Source organism: Antedon bifida, chromosome 10, assembly GCF_963402885.1.
Source record: "Antedon bifida chromosome 10, ecAntBifi1.1, whole genome shotgun sequence".
NCBI lineage: Eukaryota > Metazoa > Echinodermata > Crinoidea > Comatulida > Antedonidae > Antedon > Antedon bifida.
Window position 1 is genome coordinate 13,691,092 of NC_136235.1, and position 24,697 is coordinate 13,715,788.

The 24,697-nt window shown below is 32.3% G+C and overlaps 3 protein-coding genes across 4 annotated transcripts in view; 1 reads left to right on the top strand and 2 right to left on the bottom strand.

The window, feature by feature from the left end:
• The window catches only part of LOC144854879 (band 4.1-like protein 4), a 39,757-nt gene extending 32,278 nt beyond the window's left edge, over positions 1-7,479 (bottom strand). For both annotated transcript variants that reach the window (XM_078712882.1, XM_078712881.1), the window contains exon 1: positions 7,265-7,479. In XM_078712882.1, coding sequence (XP_078569008.1) covers positions 7,265-7,348 — 84 coding nt within the window. In that variant the 5' untranslated portion in view covers positions 7,349-7,479. The remainder of the gene's footprint in view (positions 1-7,264) is intronic.
• A 566-nt stretch (positions 7,480-8,045) lies between these two features.
• Positions 8,046-18,567, bottom strand: LOC144854885 (translation initiation factor eIF2B subunit epsilon-like). Its single transcript, XM_078712891.1, has 15 exons — positions 18,426-18,567; positions 17,561-17,685; positions 16,791-16,976; positions 16,041-16,212; positions 15,278-15,433; positions 14,760-14,845; positions 14,317-14,430; positions 13,656-13,756; positions 13,025-13,170; positions 12,548-12,785; positions 11,732-11,833; positions 10,926-11,143; positions 10,655-10,735; positions 9,775-9,930; positions 8,046-8,589 (listed from the first exon to the last, which is right to left on the bottom strand). Exons 1-15 carry the CDS (start codon positions 18,552-18,554, stop codon positions 8,527-8,529), a joined length of 2,073 nt encoding a protein of 690 aa, XP_078569017.1. The 5' UTR covers positions 18,555-18,567; the 3' UTR covers positions 8,046-8,526.
• A 134-nt stretch (positions 18,568-18,701) lies between these two features.
• On the top strand, positions 18,702-22,767 carry LOC144854894 (TM2 domain-containing protein C41D11.9-like). Its single transcript, XM_078712908.1, has 5 exons — positions 18,702-18,839; positions 19,352-19,644; positions 20,354-20,525; positions 21,342-21,417; positions 21,780-22,767. Exons 1-5 carry the CDS (start codon positions 18,749-18,751, stop codon positions 21,943-21,945), a joined length of 798 nt encoding a protein of 265 aa, XP_078569034.1. The 5' UTR covers positions 18,702-18,748; the 3' UTR covers positions 21,946-22,767.
• The last annotated feature ends 1,930 nt before the right edge of the window (positions 22,768-24,697 follow it).

The window sequence follows — 24,697 nt, forward strand, 5'->3', positions numbered from 1 at the left end:
TGAGCACGGACTTATACTGAAAAACCACTTTCAGTTGAGTTAAGTATCCATGAATAAATAAAGCTTATTATTATTATTATAAAGGTCAAAGTTCGCATGAGAAAAATAGATTTTGAGTATTTTAACAAAATGTTCATTAAAAATCATAAGGTATGTTCACACTGATGTAAATTGTAAGTATAGCTAGGTCAAAGCAGAAAAAAAAACAGGGTGTTCAGACAAATCAATACATGGAAGTTTTCATCATTCAGGATAATTCCTATCATCACAGGAAACATTCTGATTGGATAGAATGCAGAAACGGTAGACTTGACTATTTTCCACTTAAAGGTTTAGCGTTTTAAGACAAGCTACTGTATACTCTAAAACACAAACTGTGTGCAGACATAAATTTTGTCACACTGTACACCTCATCGTGTAAACAGAGCCTTAAACAGAGTGTGAGGTACTGGAGTTGGAGTATTCTAGTCCTGCATCTACATGTTGCTAAACTGGAACAAAAAATATACCTCCATTATTCTTGCAAACGTTCAAAACAAACAATTATTCATGTCCACATCTACTTATCATTTCCATTTATCAGTAATTCTCGCAACATTATTCTTATCCATTAACCTTGTGTGTTATTACGTGCAATGAATGAACTGTTCATCATACTGTATATTAGGATTGCGAGTTTTAATAATCATTGATAATTAACTTTCAATTTGATTTTGGAAAATGATACAACTTTGGAAAATGTCTCTCGGTAAAATAATGGTGAATTTCTTTTCAGTAGAAGTTTCAATTTTTTTTTCAATTATCAAAATAATTATCGTTAAAAACATTTAAAAAGAAGGAAAGGAGCGAATACATAGTATAGAAAAACAGTGTATCAATTATACGTAGTATGTATTCATATCATACTGACACAAATAACGGAAAGACATGCACATCTTTGGAATAGAAATTTTATGCAAAATGCAAAAAATGCACCTAAACTTTTTTTTTCTCAGGTGGCAAAAGAAGGGCTGTCATACATACTAAAAATTGTCAATCCAAATTCTGAAATTTGGTATAATTTGCCCCTTACAAATTGTTCTTTAAATATAATAGTAACTTATTGTAAATTAGATGTCCCTTTAAACAGAAATAAAAGCATGGAGTAATGATTTTCCTCCACAATCAAACAAACTATTCCGATTCCTTCTAATGTATGAGTCACCATAGTGGCTGTGTAATATTAATGATAGAGTAAAAGCTATGATTATCACTGTAAAAAGATAGTCAGGGGAATTACTGAATTCCTTAACTCTTCATGTACGATATTAGAAATTAGAAATGTGTCCCTTCGGGCATTTTACTTTGTAAGTTGTAATTAGTATACAACGATTATGACCTGACTTATAATGTTGTATTCTAACCATTGCAATCTATTTTAATATTTGAACATTTTTTTTTAATGAAAATGTTCAAAACTTTTTGATTATCATCACAGTGTAATGATCATTCGGAGTGTTTTCACTTTTTACAAACTTTTTAATAACCAATTTTCTTGCTTTAACAATCTTAAATACAGCTCTAACTAAAAGCAAAAATTGATTGAGTGAAATTTAAATAAATTTGTTTAAAGTTATACTGTAATATGGGAGACCCGTTTACATACAGACTCACAGTACAGTACAATCATCTGGCAAAGATAGCTTATTATTATTATTAGCATTCCTATTTGTTTTAACCAACTTTTAATTTTCAATTTAATTAAATACTAATAAACAAAATACAAAGCAAAAAATCAAAAATAAATATAAGGTTTGCACTACTGTAAAAAAACCAAAAACAATGCATGCAATGGAATTATCAACAGTCACGACAAAGGCAGTCATGGCAACTTTGAAATTGTATTTGATTAGAGTTTACTTCCATAAACAGCATGGTATGTTATTGTTTGACAAGTTCAACCCTTTGGCTAAATTTACCTGTATAAACTCAGACAGATTAGAACAAAGACTTAGCTTTGTGTCTAGATTTACAATTGTAAAACGCTATTCTTTCTCCTCATGCTTTATAGGTATGCACAGATGGCTCAGTTAACTAATATTCGGGCGATAACAATCTAAGAACAACTTTATCCGAGCAAAGTAATTTCTATAAACATTGTCCGAATTAGTTACTAAGTAAGTGTGACCTCTCCTTTGTTCTTATTGTAATAGTCTGCTTAAACGGAATGTCAAAATAGAAAATAAACTTCAGAAAAATGAACAATGAAGCTATTTTTGTTATTTTTTTTTATTGTGAAAAATGTTTCAATTATGCATGCTTTATAAAATCTATAATGACTTATTGTTAGAACTTGCATAGCATGGTGTGAACAGGTCTAAATGGTATCAAAAAGGAACTAATTATATTGTGTAACTTTAGGATTATATGCACACAGTTATTTGATATTAAAAAGAACGTTGTTAATAAAAAATTATATCAACAATAAAGCAGCTGGTGATACTGAGTTAGGTGGAAATATGGCCGGGTGACCAGTGGCCGTATTCGCTTCTGTAACACTAAAATACAGCCAATTTTCCCAATAATGGACACTCTTGGGCTAGTAATGTCCGGTTTTCTGAAAAGTCTGGTGGTCAGAATGTGTTTTAATGGTAAAAATTAATTTAGAACCTTTTGGACCTCACGAAAAGTCAGGTTTTTGGAGAGTTTTTTTTATCTAAATGAATACCACTTCCTAAAAAATGTTAGGTTTAATCAATCAATTGTAACTACAGTATCTCAACATAACTTTTTTTTTACTCTCTCTCTTTTATTCTACTGAATATTAATATAATGAATCAATGTGATTCTGAAGATTTACTTTCCCATTGATTTTACTCATTAATTCCTACATCATTAGTCTCAGAAATTCAATACAAGATATATTTGCAATCAATAAACGAATGCAATAACTCTTAAACTACTTTCTCGAGCAAATGGATTTGACTGAAGGGAAAATAATAGCCTAAAGTAAATCCAACGGTGCTAGGTTTCAAATAATATGCTCTTTCTAATCGTATCTATAATTATGAAGGAATAATGAATACATGAATACTGTATACAATGCATGGCACTGCGTAAATTTATGGTTTATTGGAAATTACTGAAAAGATACGATTTTACACAAAAACAAATTTAAATGTCATTTCTTCTTGGTGGTATTTGCATAATTTATGGGATGGTCAAGTAATGTACAGTATTCTTATAAACTTTTCTAAATATATTACTCTGAAAATAATATGAATTTTGAAGCAAGAAACAAAACTTTATACAAACATATTGTATTTGTCTTTAAGTAAATTAATTTCATTATTTTATTCCTATCTAATTAATAGTATGATTGACTGACCAGAATAATACCATGATTAATTAAATAAGTTATGTCTTTTAAAGCTTGGTTCGCACTAGAACGCAATGCAAGGATAGGCATGCAAGTTATTTAACTATGCAAGTGATTTTTTATTGGCGAAACCTCTTACACTGTGTCCTACAGAGTACAGTAGTAAGAACCAAGAGCTTAAACCATACCAATAACATTTTTATCTGAAGTTTGGTTTCCACAAGGTGCGATGAACCATCCCAACTGTCGCTTGTATTAATGAATGGTTCAATTACAGTAATTGTGTTGCCTTCTGGTGGAAACCAAGCCTTAATTTATATAAACCAGAGAACACAACAAAATAAAGATTGGAATAATAAGCAGATAGTAGCACACCAACAAAAATGATAATTGCATATCCATGATGATAGAGATGATCATTGTAGAAAAATTATAAAACAATATAAAATAACCATTTAAATGGCTTGCTTAGTCATATTCTAGTTATTTATTTCATTCAATTTACAATAACAGAAATTTATCAATGAATTTTAAACTTTAAAGAAAAAAGCTATAAAAGAAACAAAGAAATCCTCCTTTGTTCTCTATTGATGCCACTGACACATACACAAGAGCCTTGGTCATTTAATTCTATTCTTTTAAAATATCTTTGATCTTTTATTCCTTTAATCTAAACAATACCCCATAAAGCTGTAGTCTGTATAGTGAGAGACAATAAGTAGTACAGAATATTGAATACTTACTACATGATTAGGTGTTGTACTTAATTAAAACCAATTGTTATTTATAACTCTACAGTGAGAAAATTATTGACATGCTGACAGTGGCCTTTTACCTTTTATACAGTAGGCATACAAACATACCTGTATCAAAGACAAAAGCAGTGAGGTGTAGAGAACTTGGTCTAGACTTATCAATTTATTCATTTTCTCTCATCATTTTTTGCTTGTAGAAATCATAAGGAGCTATCCTTCATTCTCTGGAGATTCCAAAATAATGTCAAATTATGTGCATTTATAATTACAGTAAATGAATGTAAATCAAAAAACCAACGAAATTTCATTTGTACCTCGTTGACAATGACAATGACAATAAATAATATCATCATAAGTCTTGGTTAACAAAATTAAGCTCATTCTAATGAGCGATGAGAAATGCAGTATATAGTCCTTGTTAGCTGTCTATGTTCAAATTATGGCCGGCAGCATAAAAAGTTTTTATTTTGGGAGTCAATTAATTAATAATATTTTCATTTATAAAATGACAAAATAAACCGTTAATTTTAACCAAAAACCCATTGGGTGCCAACAAATTTTTTGCTTTAAACTTAATTACATTTTTTTCAGGTTTTTTTTCGATCCAATTTTTGGTAAAAGTGAATAACTATTGTAACATAAAATGGGCATATTAGAAAAAAAATTTTGAGGGGGACAATACATCTTTAATTTATGTTAAAATTCATTTTTTTTTCCATTTAAATTGGTAAATATGGTCGACTACAAATGGATTCCACGAACAATACTAATGATTGCATTGCAGCCTTACCTGCAGGTATATGATAAATTAGCATGCGTAGGTGATGATATCACCATGGTAACAATGACTTCCATAGGTAACAGGTAACAAAGACATTTCTAGGCTAATTATGTTGAGCCATGCTGCCATTTATTTAGAAATAGTGATATCTTATTTATTGGTTACACCATAACACAGTGGACACACAATAATACATATAACTACAGTGTAGAGAAATGTACAGTAATCTATCAATTGTGAATATTACTTTTGAATATTACTAATTAGTACTGTATTATTATTAATTGTAGATTTGTTACAATTTTATTAAGACAATTGAGAAGGAGGTGAGTTGACAGTAGTAACCGTCTGGTGCCAATGAACATTTAAAAAATTAATTTTAAATTAAAAACTTTGTCAATCTTTAATTAATCAGAATATACTTAGGCTTATAGATTTACTAAATGGCTTTATTAGTATACTCTTCTTTAGACTGCTAATTGCTAATTAACATAAGGACAACATAAGTTCCCAGTGGAATTATTTTTATTACTACCAAAACTAAGTAAATTTGGCAAAATGAAAACCATGCACCACACAGTAGTGGCTTCAGTGGTGAAAAGAACTGAATCAGTAGTATTTTAACAACAAAGAACAAACAACTTGTAACAGCAACTATAGGACATTATGGTACATCACAGCGTAAAAGATTGGCCAAATGGTGTACTTTGCCTAAAGAACCACTTCAAAATACCCTGGCTATAGTCAGTAAATTTACCAGTAGTATTATCTTTCCATTTTCAAACAGATAGTTTACCAACGTTCACTGTTATGTCCAGCGAACAAACAAACTGACCAATAGACAGTGTTGACAATGGACACTCAAGTAAAAAGAGAAAACATTATACAGTTATGATTGATACCTTGGACTTTTCTCTCTGGATAACGCTGACTGTTAGTTTGCGGGTGTGAACATAACCTTAATAAATTACATCATTGGAAATGGGAGCTAGGATTGATAATTAGGTATTGCCTCTGGCCACCACAATGTTTGTCATCCACAAATTGAAACCTAGGCTGGTTGAGTAATTTATCTTGGCGAGATCTACAGTTAGATTTGCTATAACCTAGGGAACTAGATAATATAAATGAGTAGGCAGATACATAGATTTAGGAATTTCTACAGATTTTATAGTTACTTTGAGGACTTGAACTTGTAACCTTACATGCTGATTTAACTACCTATCACCTGTGACTTGTGCTTTATCATCAGGACAATATCAGATTGTAAATTAGAGTTTGTAAATGATTAGGGTATTCAGAATAATAGAAAATGTCTGACAAGATAACAACAGCTTTTACACTGTGAAAGAAATGGTGAACAAAAGCACACACAAATATTTTAGTAGGATTTTCTTTCCTTGTGAATACAGTTTGCTTAATTTCTAAAGGTACGGTTGAAATTGTTTGCTATTAGAGAAATAATTGGTAATAAAACACTGTATATAATTTTCCTTATTTTTTTAGCAACAGCAAGGAAGGTGGGGGGGGGGAGAGAGAGGGGGGTGGGGTGATCATTATTAGTTGTCCTACTAATCAACATTTAGAGGTTTTAATTAATTCAGGGGGAAGTCACTTTAATTATTATCTTCACCTGCATGATAGATACTGTACATGGCACAGAATTTGTAGAATAATAAATCAGAAAATGATAACATATAGTATGACTCATTTACCATATTTTAATTTATAATTCACAATAGTACAGTATATAATAATTTGAATTAATCATAGTTATGCAGTAGCCTAGGTTTCACCTGGAACTATTGTTGTTAATAGCCAGTCTAACCAGGGAAGAGTTAAATTTAACTCTTCACAATTCTTGCATGTTGCAGTTTGACGTTTCACTCTTTGGCAAAAAAAACTTATATTTTATTTAATAATATTAATAATAAATAATAATACTGTATATTAACTATGTACCCCTGTAAAATATAATTTAATAAGCATTTTATATTAAAAACTAATTTAAAAATAAAACAAAAATTAAAAAACATATTTGGCCTTTTATTTTATTAAAATAATTATAAATGTTGTATTTTTGCATGAATTAACATTTATTAATGGAATCTCCCCCTCCCCCTCCCCTGAATTGATGAGGCAGAGTGAGGCATAATTATTAATTTAGCCAATAAATTCTTCACTACCACAATAACACCAAATTTAACTTAGCCCCTCTCTCCTCATTAATCCAACAAGTGTCACCAGCCTCGTATAGCCTAAATACCACACACCTCTATTAACCACCACGGCTCAATGTTCACTCAAGGGGAAAGAGCGCCGTTTCAAGCGTCCTCTACCTTGTCAAAATATCTCAGCAGGCCTACGTACCTGTATATCTTGGGTGATTTCTGTTTCGTCTAATAGCTTGATACAACAAAAATAATCTCTCTGTTTACGTCTGAAACAATCCATCCTTTTCCTGATGTTAGCACACCTTATTCAACATGATTAAATAGAAAATCTCATTGCGAATCATCCGTATAATTCCACTCCACTCGTCGAACGGTCGAATGTTTACCAACCTGCTGCCTTTGAGGAGGCGGTGATGTCATTGATTATGTAAATAATAAGAACTCATCCAAGCATGTCTTACATTTCTCTCAGAAGGTACACCAATTTTATGAATTTAAAAAGCAAATATATAATTATCACTCAAATACACTGACATATATCTTTCAAAAAATAAAAATAAAAAAGAAAGCCCAGTCCTGAAACCACGTATACGCTCTCCGTGGATTTAAGCATCAATTTCCATCGTTACGTACGTACTGTACTTAAGTTTTTGGTAGTTAAAACTATCCAATAAATAGATGGCGCTGTTCATGTTTTTTTCTTTTTTCCCCTATAATATAAGTTTGTATGTAATTTTTTCAACGTTGCGTCTTTTATTTAGCATCTTTTTATGTTCTACATTTTTAACGATTCAATGGTTTAACTGATGCATCAAACTGTCATAACAAAAAAAAAAGCGTCACTCATGACATATAAAAAGACTTTAATCTTTTATGAAATTATTTATAACAAAATTATTATTTTACAACAAAACTAAGTCAAATAGGTTGTTGATGTGTAGTACAATGTATATATACAGTAAATATCTCAACATAATTGTTGCCTGCTGTCTATGCTGTCTACACCATCAAACTTCATGTGACAAAAAATATATGTATATGGACATAATGATGTCATATCACTACCATATTTAAGCATATCACTACCATATTTGGGCTTTATACAGATATTATATATGTATGTATAATAAAAAGAAATTCTGTACACATCTTTTTAAAAAGACATTCTGATTTATTCATATTATGCAAAACAGAAATTTGAATATTACATGAGCTACTTGGTAGTATGTATAACCTTAATAGAGACTGGAGCAGTTTTTGAGATATATTGCCAGCATTTGATGAATTTACCATCATACAAAAGCCTGATTTACATCTGACATTTAGCACCTGTATAAGTTAGTTCCAAGCATTAAAATTGTGCAGATCATGTTACGTGTTCCAGCCATGTCTTTTACTTGTTCAACTATTGTTTAGTGTTCATGTTGATCATTATTACGCTTAGAAATTCAAATAAACCTAATCTTCTTCACTGTCTGTTTCCTCTTCAGCTTCTTCTAGCCATGTGATAAAAGGTTGAATCTGCAAATTAATTATTTAAGATATTGTTTGTAAATATCATTTTCAAGATCTAAATGTTTGCTTGTTTTTGTTTATGGTAGACGTCTGTCACAAACTACAATGTCAATTACATTTACATTTATCTGAATGATGGATGAAACTAAGCCAGGACTGTTTAAAGCACTTTGATTGGTCCTATCATTGATCAAAGGCTTCTCTTGTCCAGTGCCCACCTTGACCAGATGAAAGGCATGGGTCAATACAACTGAGGCAGATACTACATGCAGGGGCTGCCATAAGAGTCAGCCATGCTGATTTCAAATGCCTAACGGGACCCCAGCTACATATACAGCACCCGTTATTCCCAGATGGTCTCCCATCCAAGCTCTAACCAGGCCAAACGTTGCTTAACTTTGGTGACCTGTCGAGAACGGGTGTGTCAATGTGGTAAAGCCGTATTTGTATTGTATTTGATACAAAATTTGATCAAATGTTTGCCTATGGCAAGCAAAACATAAAAAAAGTATGTGTATTATGCAAGTAATATTTTTAATCAAATACAATACAAGTTTCCTCAATTAATCCCACTTTAATTATAAAACACATGTGACCTTGATAATATTCATATACAGTAGCTAGTACAGTAATCAATTAGAGACAACCTGGGTAAAGCCAACTAAATCCCTAATTTAAATTTATATTAATTTAAAAAATAGCATCTCATTTGTTTAGTTTCGACATGGTAAGATGCCTTTATAGTTGCCACAACATTGATATGCTTTTAGGAGCCAACATAGTTCATAGTTCAATTAATAGGGGTTCACTGTAGTGTTAAAACATAATTTCCCCTCTTTTGTTTCACAGTAAAGTGTCCCCTTAAAGGTGTAACCCGGCAGGTTATGTATTTCCATAATTATTGATCATGACATTAAACTCTGTCTACACTATCAAACTTTATGTGACAAAAAAATGTGATATGCCTATATATGGACAAGATGGCTTCACATAACTACCATATTTGGGCACATCACACTTTATTGTCAAACTAGTTTGATAGTGTAGACAGAGCATAAGTTTAGTCAAAGATATCGGTCTGCATCATCCATTAAGGATGTTTTAAATCTATTTCTGGTCACTGACTCAAAATAAAATCTATATTATCACATCATCAACCACTAAATATATTATAAGTTCAACAATACTTACATTCTTCCTAAGCTGTTGAAAGATTGCAGAGTCGTTTGTGGGAATCTTTTTGAACCAATGAACTATGACCTGTTCATGTAATGTATCATTGTCATAGAGAATGTTGAGTATTTTTGGAATAGATGTACATAGAGATCCATTTGTAATACAACACTCCTAAAAAGGGAAAACAAAATTAAATGAAATTTGAGAGTAGTGGTGTCATCATAAAATTGAATCGGTCCTACTATATTACACTTGATGAGCCCACTCGCAGTAGCGGGAGGCATCAGAGGGTAACACTGGTTTCAAAGAGTTCTATTGAATCCGTTTTTGAAAAATGATTAATTAAGAAAACACATTCTATATTGCAAGATTCTACTCATCCCATGCATAATGTATTTGAGGTGTATTGTTTTTGTTAGTTTTTTATTTATCTGTTTTTGTATATCTCAGAGCAAACATAATGTATATTTTATATGCAAATGACAATAGATGGAAGTAATTTTTCACTGATGAATGAATGAACATTGGCTTAAGAGGGTAACATTGGCTTAAGAGGGGTTTTAGCCATACAGATTAAATTTAGTTCCCTTTTTGTGTTTCCTGTCACTTACTTTGTTGTTTATGATTGGCAATAAAGATTAAGTATCAGGCGGTATTTAGTAGAGATTGAGTGGTGTTTATTAGGTTTCTGGCGGGTTTAAGTACAACCCGATGGAGTACACTACTACCATTACATTTTTGTTTGTTTAAATGAAGCATTGTTGCAATGGTGGTGATTGCTAATGTCTGGTTTAATGTAAAGTGCACTACTTGTATTATGGTAAGTAATTGAAGAATGACAGAATCTGTAAATAATAAATTGGTTACACAAGTATTATGAGATTACTAAATTTACCTGCAAAGAACCTAAGAAGTCCAACTGTGATTCACTTCCTTTTAAGTAGTTTTTTAACAGAGGCACAAGAGTTTTTACTAACTGTAGAAAATAAGAGAACAGAATAATTTATAACTGTAAGGCTTTGTTTGCAAAAAAAAAACTCCAGCAAAGTGATAAATATTTATTTTGAATAATTTGATAAATCTTGGTAACAATTCTTTACTGAAAAATGTTAATAAATGCATGATAACCCCCTTTCACACTAGATTAAAGTCATAGTAATACCAACCGGTATAACGAAAGCCGCAAACTCCTTTGTTGTCAAGATGTTTGGTGAGTGAGTGTTTGGCAACTCAACAATTGCTTTAGTAACAAGCTGCACCAGCTCTTTCATGGAAACATTGTTTGCAAATTTGGAAGAGTTGATTTCTAGGATAAGATTGTCACAATTGATAGCACCAGAACTGTAGGAACTCTGAATACTGTCCAATACTTGATTATAAAAAACTGAAAGAAAAACACAACAATGAATGAACTAAAGCTCTGTGTACATTATCGAACTAGTTTGACAAAAAGTGATATTCACAAATTTAGTAGTGATATGCCCAAATATGGTAGTGATACGACATCATCATGTCCACATATGGTAACATCACATTTTTTTGTCAGTTTGATAGTGTTGACAGAGCATAAGAGTTAAGAGTACTTGTTTGATGCAATGCCTTTATGCGTATCTGTTACAGTACTACATAACACTACAGGCAGTGGCAGATTCAGGATTTTGAAATACATGGGCCTAAACATTGTAAAATATAGTGCTGAACTCTAAACTAATGTTCAATCTCCTGCATTGTATTTTCCAAATGTTGGTTGGACATGGGTCGATGCACACAGGAAGGACACTTATTATATAGGCTTATTATATTGCCTAATAACTTATCTTATAGTCATCACACACCATTATTAAGTTAAAGCTGCGGTACTTCTAATTATTTCTTATGTCTTCTGTAGGTTTTCTAATTAAATATCTTTTTTTACACAATTGTGTGTGTGCTGTATTAATTATTGACATCTTTTTTATATTTGTTGACCTACTTTCTGTGTCATCCATCACAACAGATGGAGGCCCTGAATCATCATCATCTGAGTCATCACTTTCCTCCTCATCCTCCTTATGTACATCACTTATTTTCATTCCTATAAAAGAAAAAATAAGTAGTATTACACTATCAAACTTTATGTGCCCATAATTAACATGATGATGACATATCACTACCATATTTGGGCACGTCACTACCATCTTTGGGAACATCCCACTATTTTTTCAAACTAGTGATAGTGTAGACAGAGCTTTAGGCCTAAATGTTCTTGTCAAAGTTGGGTCAAGTCAACCACCATAGGATGATAGTCTCTACACACTACGTTTATACAAAGTGTATTAATACGTTTAAAAATGTATAAACAGGTACAGTATGTATTCAGGCACAGCAACTAGCTACATACTAAATTTACAAATTTTCGTGTGAAATCAGACAAGTTACTTTTCTGGTTTTATATAGATACACAGTAATAATAATGTAATAATAGCAACATAATTATTCAATAGTTTATTTTCATAATACTAGATATTTTTTATTGCAATTTCTTTAATATAACTATTTAAGAATGTTTAATTACGTCATTGTGAAATCATTGACATTTGAAAGCTTTTGATTGCGTGCATGTGGGAATATTGAAACGTGTGTTCTCGCTCCTCACCTCAACACAGGTTTCTAGGTCCAGGTCCTGACCTAGGTTGGTTGTCGGTCATAGCAAATCAAAAGCTCCCTAATATCTTCAATTATATTTTGTCATTCAGGCAATTTATATTTACTTTTTTATTAAAGATATTATTCTTTTAAAATGCCTTACCCCACATTTCACGTGCCAGTTCCTCATCATCATCATCATCATTTTCTTCTGCATTTTTCCAGACAAATCCAACTCCACCTTCGCCAAGCGATAACTGATCTTGCTGGCTGACAGGACGTGTAAGTTCTTTAGAAGTATCTGTATCGTTAAACTCTTCATCAAATTCATCTTCTTTAGGTGGTGGTATTGTGGATAGGTAGGTCCCTGAAGGTAATGTTACATCAGGCCCTACTATAACCTTTAAGAATAAGACAATTACTGAAATAATGATGACTACAATCATGTTTGGTAATTAGTTCTTTAACTACTTAATAGTTTAATGTTAATTAGCAAACATAATTTCTTTTATTCCAAGTTCAATGTTTCAATATTAAGGTGACATTTTCAAAGTAAAAAAAAAATTGTATGATTGCTTTTAGCTTATCTATTTTTTGTTTGTATTGTTTTATTTAAAGAGACATTACAATTATATCTTACACCAAACGATAATATGCTACCAGCTTGAACTTTAACCCCTGACATGAGTTGAACTCCATTACACAGAATTGCTGTATCAATTAGGCAATTGGATTCAATAGTGACATTGTCCCAAACAAATGCATTTTTCAAGACCACATTTTCACCTGAAATAAAATTAAAATAAAGTTACTAGACAGACTTGCCTCTAAATCAAATGTTTTAAGGCTTCTGTTGGCAGTATGTACGTCATTCCCATTTACGACAGTGCACTCCCCAACCCCTGTCCCCAATCCCCACCACCTGTCCCCAATCCCTGCCCACAACCCCTGTCCCATATCCCAACAGTTGGGCATGTAAATAGAATAACACCAACAATCCAAAAAAGCTGTTAAGACAATGGAACCGTAATACGTAGCCATACCACCGGCAAGGGTTCAAGGCTCACTCGCTCCATGATTCTGGTGGTAGAACAAGTCTTCTCGGACAAGGACTATAAACCATAGGTCCATTGTACACATCTAGCTAATGTGCAGTTTAAAGAACTTAGTACTCTCCCTCTGGGAGACAGTCTTTCACTGAAGAGGCTAACGAGTATAAAAAGTAAATAATAATAATAATAAATTAGGTTATAATGTTGTAGAATACTCACCTATTTCACAATTTCTCCCAAGCACTGACCGAGATATTCTAGTGTTGCTACCTATACTGGTGTTGCTACCAATCACAACATCTTCACCCAGGGTACATCCTCTGTCAAATATAAAAAAAAATTGTGATAATTATTTATTTATGTACTATAAAACCTTGAAAAGAAGCCAGTCAATCTCGAAAAGAAGCCCCTCTCTTTGGTCTACAAAAGTAATCTAAAAAAAAAGGCCATCTCGAAATCTTCTTTTTAAGATAGTATTAGTATGGGCTTCTTTTCCCTTGTATAAGGTGATTTAACTTGTGATACAGATATAATGTATATGATCACGTTTATATCATACATATAGTTTGATCACATTATATAAAATTGGCAGGTAATGTCTCAAAAATCCTATTATTGTAGTAGCAATTCACAAAATTTACAGCAGTCGTTTTGAAAAAGAAGCCTCTCTTTTGTTTGCAAAATTAATCTCGAAAAGTAGCCCATCTCGAAAAGAAGCCCACCCAAGAGTACTAAAAAAAGAAGCCCACAGGTTTTTGTAGTGCTTTTGAGGACCACTCTTTCAAACAAGGAACAAAAAATAATCTGGCTCAGTTGGAACTTATAAGAACAAGGGAACCATTTTAATTTTGGGAGGGGGAGGAGAGGTGGGAATACTGACCTCTGTAGAGTGATGTCTTTGGCCGAGTAAACATGGTTCCTACCAAAGTTGTACGTTTCTGTGCCCAGGTACTCTGGTACTTGAGGGTAGGTCCAGCGATGGATTATATCCTTGCTAAAAATAAAAAACAATTATTTTTATATTACCAATTTCGTTCCCTTGGTCAATATATTTATAAATGTCTACATAGAATTTAGAGTGAAAGTGTGAAATGAGAACACAGTATCAAGTGGAGTTGTGGCTTGGCGGTTATGTCTACAAATCCAAGGGTCCTGGGTTCAATGACAATTTATAACTCCACTCCCAAAGACTTGTAATAAGACTAGAGCATCTTGTCTTGTGAACAGGATTGCCAACTTTAAGAAGGATAGTGAATGAATTCGCTTATAGTTATCCATTTCAATTTGCCTAAATATATATAAAAAAAAACAAAAGCATCTTACCTTACTGTTTCATACATGGTAAGATTGGAAACTCTTGTAGCATATTCATTCGTTACCACATATATTTGCATTTTGTTTCCTTCAATCTATCAATAAAACAAACCAATATTTTGTATTCTATTCCATTTTAGTTAACTTGAAAATGTAGAGAAATAAAATAAAAAATTAAAATGCAAATACATAAACCGAAATACTGGGACACATACAGAATGGTTAGAGATGACATTAAGAAACATCTTGGCACTGGACAATAGACTGGACTAGACTCTGTCTACACTATCAAACTAGTTTGACAAAAAAAGTGTTATGTGCCTAAATATGGTAGTAATATGCTCAAATATGGTAGTGACATCATCATGTCAATATATGGCATAACACATTTTTTTGTCACATTTTGATATTGTAAACAGAGCTTTAGAGAAGAGGGAATGAGAATGTTCCACCTGTATTTGAGTAGCTATTTGATTATTCAATTTACAGCTTCAATTTTATATATATACAATAATATATATTTTTACCTCTTCATTATATATAACTCCCTTCATAAAATCACTCATTGTTTGATAATCAAAGTTGTCAGTAAAAAGCTCCATTACACGGCATGAACAAACACATATATGACAATCTTGTAGGTCATATCGAAGGTTAACATTGCTATGATCTTTAAAAAGTGTCTGAAAAAGATGGAAAGTAAAAAACACTAAAATTGACAAACTGTTCAACTTTACTTTGCTCTGATATGCAAAACAATTATAGTCTATCTTCTACTTAATATGCAGAAACCCTACTATAAAAGTAAAAATCTACACTATAAAAAAACAGTGTGATGTGCCCAAATATGGTAGTGATATGTCATCATGTCCATATATGGGCTCATCATATCATGTCACATAAAATTTGATAGTGTAGACAGAGCTTTAGAATTTTGATTTGTCAATATGGTATTGCAAAAAACTGAAAATATCCTGACTAAACCAACTATAAATTGTTCATAAATGGTTTTTCAAAAAAACTTCTATAACTGCATAAAGAATAGGAGACAACTCAAAGGAAATCTGGACATTCCTGTGGACAGTTCAAAGGTCAGAGGTGTCAACTATGACTGGAGAGCCTCTCAATGGAATCAGATTAAAAACAGATATGAAAAGTACAAAAAGTCCAACTTATTGTTCTTTCCATTGTTTTCCTACATTATTGTAATTGAAAAGAAAAAAAATGTCTAGTAAATCTTAATATATTTATCAATCGTACACCATTCATTACCATCTTATAAATACATACCATTGGTATTTTAACTTTACGAGTGTCCTTCATCTTTTGATAGTTAAGAATAGTATGATTGTTATCTGTCGCAATAAAGAATTCATCTTCTAAACAGCGCCCTCTGTGGCCTGGATAAGCATGTCTAAGAACTTTCGTCATTACATATGATTTATCAGTCTTAAATCTCTCTCTAGATATGAAAAAATAACAAAGTAATTTACAAGTAGTACCCACACTATACTTCATTAAAACAATACTTCCTAACCTCATAATTCTTTACATCTTCTATAAGCACCTTTATTTATATTTCGCAATACATCTGGGACAGCTATGATGAGAATCAGATGGAGTACTGTGACAAGCACTTTAAATTGTGTCCACTAATTTCAGAATTAAGCATAATTTATATATAGATACCATATTATCATATTTGCACTGATACTCAAGCTGACACAACTAAAAATAATAAATGATTGAACAATACTATGAAAGCCCAGTTGTCTAATGGTTAGGACATCTGCATAACAAGCAGAAGGTTCCAGGTTTTCAATCTCGGTTGGGGGGGACTTTTTCTCATTCTCATTGATTTCCTCATCTTTATCGTTTAAAATTAATTCATTCATTCATTTTCAGTATATAACCAGGCAGTTTAGAATTTATTTTGTGCCTGTGATGTTTATAATAATTAATATATAAATATTTGTAATGTCAACCTTTTAGTCAATGTCTTTTGAATTGAATTTACTAAAATACAGTGGATTTAATTACCTGTGAGCATTTAATGCATCTTTGAGTTGAATACTTGATACGACATCACCATTGACAAGGATAAAGTCAGAACGAATCAAGGCCTTCCTATCAATCTCCCTCATCGCATCTCCAAGAGAATGACACCCCTCTGACATAATGGTAGTTACCGTGCATGGTGAAGTTCTTTTATTCCATTTTGATTCACTAAAGAAAAGGAAGGATGTGCATTGTTTAATACTGATTCAAAGACTGTTTGAAGCTCTGTCTACACTATTAAAGTTTATGTGACAAATGTGATATGCCCATAAATGGACGTGATGATGTCATATCACTACCATATTTAGGCATATCACTACCATATTTAGGCATATCACTACCATATTTGGGCACATCAATTTTGTCAAATTAGTTTGATAGTGTAGACAGAGCTTTAGGTGTATTGTAAATTTTTACTAAGCAATGTTGTTTTTAAAATTTGGATGCTTTCAATGGAAATAACTTTCTTGGGTTATCCTTGTTTTATTCAGTTAATACTGTTTTCTATTAGAAGTGCATAATCAGAATTAGGCACATCAATCATTTATTCACATAATAAAACTCTCTTTTAATAGTACAAAAATATTTATATTCAAGAGCGGATCCATGAATATTTAAGCGGAGCACTATATACATAATAATATTAATTTATTAAAACAGATAAAAAAGTTCATAATGTCATTGTTGTCACTGTCAAATGGGTAGCTTATGACCCTGGATCCATTCCATGATACAGATAGAAAAAAACATACTTTAAATGTTTCTTAATTTTGTCAGCATGAGCACAACAGAATACAAATATCTCTTCAACACCAGAAGCTGCTAAGAATTCAAGTGTGTAGTCCAGTAATGGATTGTTAACTATTGGCATCAGTACCTAATAAGAATAACAAACATATCGGTATCAGTAGGCCTATTAGCTCACTGAGGAGGTCCAAGCAATGCATGCTCACCAAAGACATCGAAAAATGAGGTTTAACTTTATATTTACCATAATTAATATTATTACTAAAAATTGCCAGATTTGGAAAAGGGTGATGGCTAGAGGAACTGAAAGTATCATTATGCATTTTCATTTTTTAACTCGTAAAGCTGTAATTTCTATTCATTATATAAATTCTAAAGGTTTTTGAAAAGTTATTTTGCAGTTATGTTGAGTACACACACTGTAAACATTTGTATGCTTGGCTTTTTAGTTAGGCTACAGACAGTATAAATATAACAAAGCCAATAAGTTTATGTTTTTCCATATAATATATGTCGGACAATCGAACGAATACAAACGATACAATTAATTACCCAGTCCCAGGTACGGTATAATAAAAATAATATGCATATTGAAACGTGACAAATTGAAAAGCAAAAATGTTTTTATTTTTTATTTCACTGCATTGATATCCTTAGTATATTTAATATTAATAGCAACCAAGATACAGACCACAGAACAAGCTCTAGTCTATTATGGGAGTATCTAGGCCTAATGATCAGTTCCTGTATTTACATTCGATAGCCATATTTTTCAAGCTGCAAGGGTAAAATGAGCAGATCAATTGCCCATGCGGTGAGCGAGAGGGAGGCTAAACCAACAATCTGGTTTCTGTAGGGTTTTATACATACTCGTGGAATTTCTTTTGTGATCGGTGCAAAACGAACGTTGAAACTATCAGCAATAACCACTGCTTGCAATACATCCTCTTGCTTTAGGAGAGGATCTGCAGGTTTTGATCCCTTTTTCTTAGCTGACATTTTGCATGTGTGAAAAATGATGCAAGAGATCAGAAAATGAAAATTGAAAAAGTCGAGACTTCAGAGAAGTATTGGTGGCGCTCTAAATGTCATAATAAAGGATATATAAACTATAGAAGTGGATATAGAGTAGTAATATTGTATAAATCTGAATTGTGGTTATTACAACGTAGCCGTTCATTTAGACAATCAAAATGAAAATGTTACGGAAAAAGAAAATAAAAATGCATTTTATGTTCATAACTTTCATTTGTTTAGTTAATCTAAGATGCACCTTGCAAGACGGTAGCTATGCGATTAAAACATTAATAGTTTGTAGGATTCATATTTAGAGAAATATAATATAATTTTGTCCAGGAATTTAGCATGTTTGTTTTACTTTCTTCTTGTGAGGCTGGCTGGGCCCGGCCGGGGTTGCACCGCCGGCTACTAAAGGCAAGGCAACTGGGGCTAGCTAGGCTAGGGGTTAGATTATTAGTTAGGTCCAGATTCGACCACTCTTTAATTTATTATATTAAATTTTCTAGGCCTATTTAAATTAATTTGCCTAGCCTAGTAGTAGGCCCGGGCCTTAAATAGGCCTAATATAATATACAGTAGATATAGCTAGGCCTAGATAGAAATGTGTATGTAAATTAGTATCTTTTATAACACAACTGAGTGTATTCTTGCGATTTGATTGGTTAACTATGCATTAGGTGCTGTTTGGTAATAGTTTTTCCAATCCATATCCAATGTTATGCTGATATTATTACATTATTTTTTAATAATTTTGATTGATAACATGTTCATTTTAGTGACATCATCTGTTGTTGATACTACACCTATGTCTAGTAGACCAACAATGAACTCAACAACTCCTCTCGACCACCAAGTGAAAAACAATAGCACATTACAAAATTCCAACACAACCACAGCCACATCTACTAATAGTAATACTAATGCAGCCCCACTGACCTGCCAGAAAAATGCGAATGTGAATTGTGAGGATGTAAATGTTGACTGTGTTCAATGTCAATTGAATAGGAGCTGCGTTTATGGAAGAACATACAATGTTAATTGTACTGTATTAGATGGTGTTATTTGTAAGGTAATCGCCTAAAAAATCAGTAGAAAAAGAAGTTGATTCCCTCTACATATCTATTCAGTGACGAATATTTATTGTTTGATTCCAAAATGTATTTTAAGTAAAAGAGATGTACTATGTCAGCAGATAATTCTTAGTCCTCTCTCCATGACGGTTGTCACATAATGCTTTGTATTTTTCTCCCTTTTTTTTATTGTATGTATGTTTCATATGGACATTTTTTTCTGAGATAAAGTTTAATTGAATTGAATCAGTTTCAAAAAATCAAACGCATAGCTACAGTGAGAAACAAATTATTTTTCATAACATTTTTTTTAATGACTATCTGCCCAGTTGACTAATCTCAGTTTGCATACATAGTTGACTGTGCCTATAGAAAACTTTCAATTACCGTACACAGTTGACTGTGTTGATAGCCTCATCCAATTTACAGCATATTGAGACATGTGTTTGAAAATATATTGAAAAAAAAGAAATTAAATTACCACAATACTTTTGTCAATTTCAGTAGTTATTTCTTATTTCAAAGATGGAAAAAGTTTATGATGCTGGGCCAAATTTTGGCATGCAGCCTGACGAAAACCATATATCTATTTCCCATGACCTAACCATTTTGGTATTTCACCAAAAACAGTAATGTAAAATATATTCTTGCCACAGCAAACAAATATAAGTGTATCTGCTTTAATAAAAAAACAATTTCTATTTATAGGGATCAAGAGATTTCACAAAAGAAGCAGTTTGTCGGTATTGTTATCAGACTCCCAACTGGCTTCACGAGTGTACACCAGCAAAGAATGATATTGAACCATGTAGAGTAGCTTCAAGTCCACTAGAGTATGTCATAGTGAATTGCACCGTTAATGATGATGTCATTTGTCTAGGTAAAATATACATGTTAAAGATGTATTGTCCCCCAAAATCATGAAAAATAAAGATTTTTAAAATCAGACTTTGAATAGGCCATTTTGCAGTTTTAATGAAGTTGTTCTCTTCCATAAGAAAAAAAACGGGGGAAAAAATTATTTCACCTATAAAAGGACAAAATAAACAGTTAAATTACCCAAAAACTCATTGTCTTCCAGACAATTTGACCATTTTTTGCTTTAAATTACATTTTTCTCAGGTAAATAAATTTTTTTCAGACCCAATTTTTTGTGAGAGTGAATAACTATTATGTGACATTAAAATAACATATTCAACAACAAAATTAAAAAAAATATTTTTTTAGGGGGACAATATATCTTTAAACTGAATGTGTGCCGTCAATTTAATAGTGTTTAATTGCTGTAGTCGAATTAGTGAATGTTGTCAGTTTTTTGTTTTGGTTATGAGTAGTATACTAAAAAAAACATTTAATCCCAGGCCCTTTAACCACTAGGCGAATTATTAGCATCATCTTTATGCACATACTATTTTTTTATTTCCATATTCAAAATCCGTTTCTGCGACAAATTCTAATTCCTTGCACTTTTCCCTTTCAATATAGAACTTTATAGAATTTCATTTCATTCGCTTGTAGTGGAAAATACTATTAGTATTAATGATAGCCAGATTTTGTTCTCTGGCAGTGACGTTGGATTTACGTCCATAAATTTGGCCTAGTGGAAAACAGCCTTTAGGTTGCCTCACAATGAGCAGACTAACAAATTGTTATTTTTGCTATTATAAAGTAGACATTTTGTATTTTTATACTGTAGGTCATCGTCAGTTTCACAAGCGAGTACCCTGTAATTGGACTAGAGGTAAAAAGTGGTCCTTGGCATTGATTTTAAGGTAAGAAATATGTGTCCTGAAAATGTGATTGACCTAAAGCTCTGTCTACACTATCAAACTAGTTTGACAAAAAAAAAATGTGATGTGACAAAATATGGTATAGTGATATGACATCATCATGTCCATATATGACCACACATCACATTTTATTGTCACATAACGTTTGATAGTGTAGACATAGCTTAAGGCCTACATGAATAGGAATTCACTCTTCCTTACCATGTCTCATGATTTTCTGCCAGTTACGAAGGACCATCCTTCCTGGCCCTGCAAGTCATCCTTTCATTAGCCATTCTCTGTGCATACAAAGAGATACACACAGATTTTAATTTTACAATAATACATTTACATTTGTGTTTTAGCATAACAGTTGGTGGATTTGGAGCCGATCGCTTTTATTTGGGCCATTGGCAGCAAGGGCTGGGAAAATTGTTTACGTTTGGTGGTATTGGAGTGTGGACGTTAGTTGATGTGATTCTTATTGCTGTTGGATACACAGGCCCAGCGGATGGTTCTCATTACATCTAGGGATAGTTGGGGCAAGCAAGAGATGGGGGGGCAAGTGGTATACATTGGGATAAAGGTGTTGTTATTAGGTAAATATACCCAGCTGTCTGCTCTTACTAAGGCCACCCAACAGAGGTCAAGTAGTAGATGAGCATTGCTGTTGGATATACAGGCCCAGCAGATGGTTCTCATTATATCTAGGGATAGCAAATGGGAAAGCAAGAGATAGGGCAAGTTGTTTCAATACAATGGTATTAGGGTTGCTGCTGTTGGATAAATATGGATAGCTATCGGATGTTATTATTTGAAAGCATAATAACAGAGATAGGCTGATAAGTTGTATGTGTGTTGAACCCTTATTAAATGATGATTTTACTATCATCCCAACTATTCAGTGTACTTCTAGGAAGTATGTCATAGGATCGGTGGGTGAGCATTTAATTTGCCATTTATCATAATTTGGATATTGTAGAAATCATTTTTTGCTTTTGCATTCAGGTCACGGATGTAGAAACAAGTTAATATATAGTACAACCACAGTTTTTTTACCCTTGTTTTAGTAGTTATAGACAGAAAGCAATTGCAATATCATGAGAGGGTTTAAGACCTGTCTGTGCCATATTCCTTTAACATTGCCTCATCCTTCAGATGGGATGTAAAGCATACACATACACGCAGGTGTACATTATTAAGTACTAAATAATACATTTAACACATATTTTTAACATAAAAAAATACCACAATATCATGTATATAAAAGATTGTTTTATTATTCACAATTTTGTATATAATGTACTGTTCATAATATATTGTTTATAATGTACAATATTAAGTCTGAAAATAAATGCAATTTTTTTACAATTGAATTGTTTTCTCTTCGTACAAGAAAAGTTATCAAATAAAAAAAATATACAGTAGTTGTAATTTGAAAAAAAAAGATATTTATGTACAGTATATCAAATGGCTAATTGGAACTTGAAAATAGCAATGCTAGTCCTGTCCCTAAACACAATAATACTTCTACTAGTACTTTTTTAAACCAGTTTTTCTCTTGGGTGGTTTTTCATTATACTATTCGTTGCATTGTTTGTCCAATGGAAATGCCCAAATGTCATCCCATTAACGAAACAGCACCCCCTTACTATTGATATCAATAGATTGAGGAAAAGAACATTGTTTAGATGCAATAAGACCTCATATCAGAGTTTTATTAGCAATGCAGCTAAGTTCTGTATTATCATCATTGTACCACATCAAATACACCAAATAAATGTGCGACAACAACATTTGGCTCTTCTGCAGAATCCTTGCCATTTGTGGAGACAATATCCCCAAGAACGAGGACAGATATAATTAAAGGTAAAAACATTTTGCTTTACTGTTGATAACCATTAAAACGGCTTGTAGATCTAGAGTCCAAATGTACTAACAAAGGATACAGATTCTTGAAAGTCTTAAAGTGGGAGAGCACGAAAGAAAATAATTAAAAGAGGAGATAAAGTAAAGAAGGATCCTGAAAAATATTCGCTATTTGGTGAAGGGGACAACATTCCAAGACTACAGCAGCTATTCTTTGTATATAAACAAAAGAAAAGAGAAGACCTTGTTACATGTTCCATTGAACTGGTCAATTTGTACGACATTATTAACATGCATATCAGATCATCCTTGTTTTGAGCCATTATGTCTGAATGTATGGTCCTTACAACTTGCATGTTCAAAACAAAAAGGGAAGACTTGTACTGTTACAGAAACACCAACCAAAAGCAACATGCAATTAGTTCAAAAACTTTTCTTTCAAATATAGATATGTAAGTTACAATGCTTTCATAAAGTGGGTCCATGGTTTCCTTGGAAAACACAACAGATATGTGCTGCCTTGCTGTGTTTTAACATCTATTCGCAGCAAATTCAAGTCTGAAACCTATACTGTATCCATCAGTTTAGATAAACTTTCAATTTGCAATGACTTTAATTTGAAGCTGCATATTTACAGTATTCCCCAAATAAATCAATTTGGCGATATTAACAGAATAGCCATTGTACAAGATTTCTGTATAAACCAAGGTATTACCTGTCTAGCTAAGATCAAGCTTCAGCTTAACGTCTAATACAGTTTGCACAAAGTATTCATGCTACAAAACGAACATAGAAGGGGTCAATTAAGTGAGTGGAGAAAACAACTACCACCACTTCAAACAAATCCAAGCAGACTACAATTGCACGTTATCTCGCGTCTGATGAAATTGGGAGTATGGAACCTGAACTCTTGTTATAGTGATTAGGTTCACTTTTAGGTTCCTGCCTACTCCCTTAGTTTCTGTGTTTTTGTATGTTTGTAACTGGTTTTTGGCAATAAATAATATTAATAAAAAAAATGATTAAAGAAATTGTGGAAAAAGAAGATGCTGTTGAAGCCGAAGAGCTCAGAAAAAGAAAAAAAAAAAAAAACAAGAAAAGATAAACGATTAAAAAGGCAAGATGCCATGGAAAAGAACTAAAAGGTGGCAAAACCAACAAAAAAACAGACTATTGAGGATAATGACAATGATCCATCCGAATACTGCGACCACTGTAACAGTTTATTGGGACGATACTGAGGAAGATGCTTACTGGTGGAGATGGATTGTAATTTGTGGTTCCATGAATCTTGCACTGGATTATAAGAAAAAAACACTTGATATTTGTAGTGTATGTCGAGATTAGGGAACAACATTGAATTTGTCAAGGACTACCTGCGCATGTAGGTCCTGCGCATGTAGGTAAACAATGA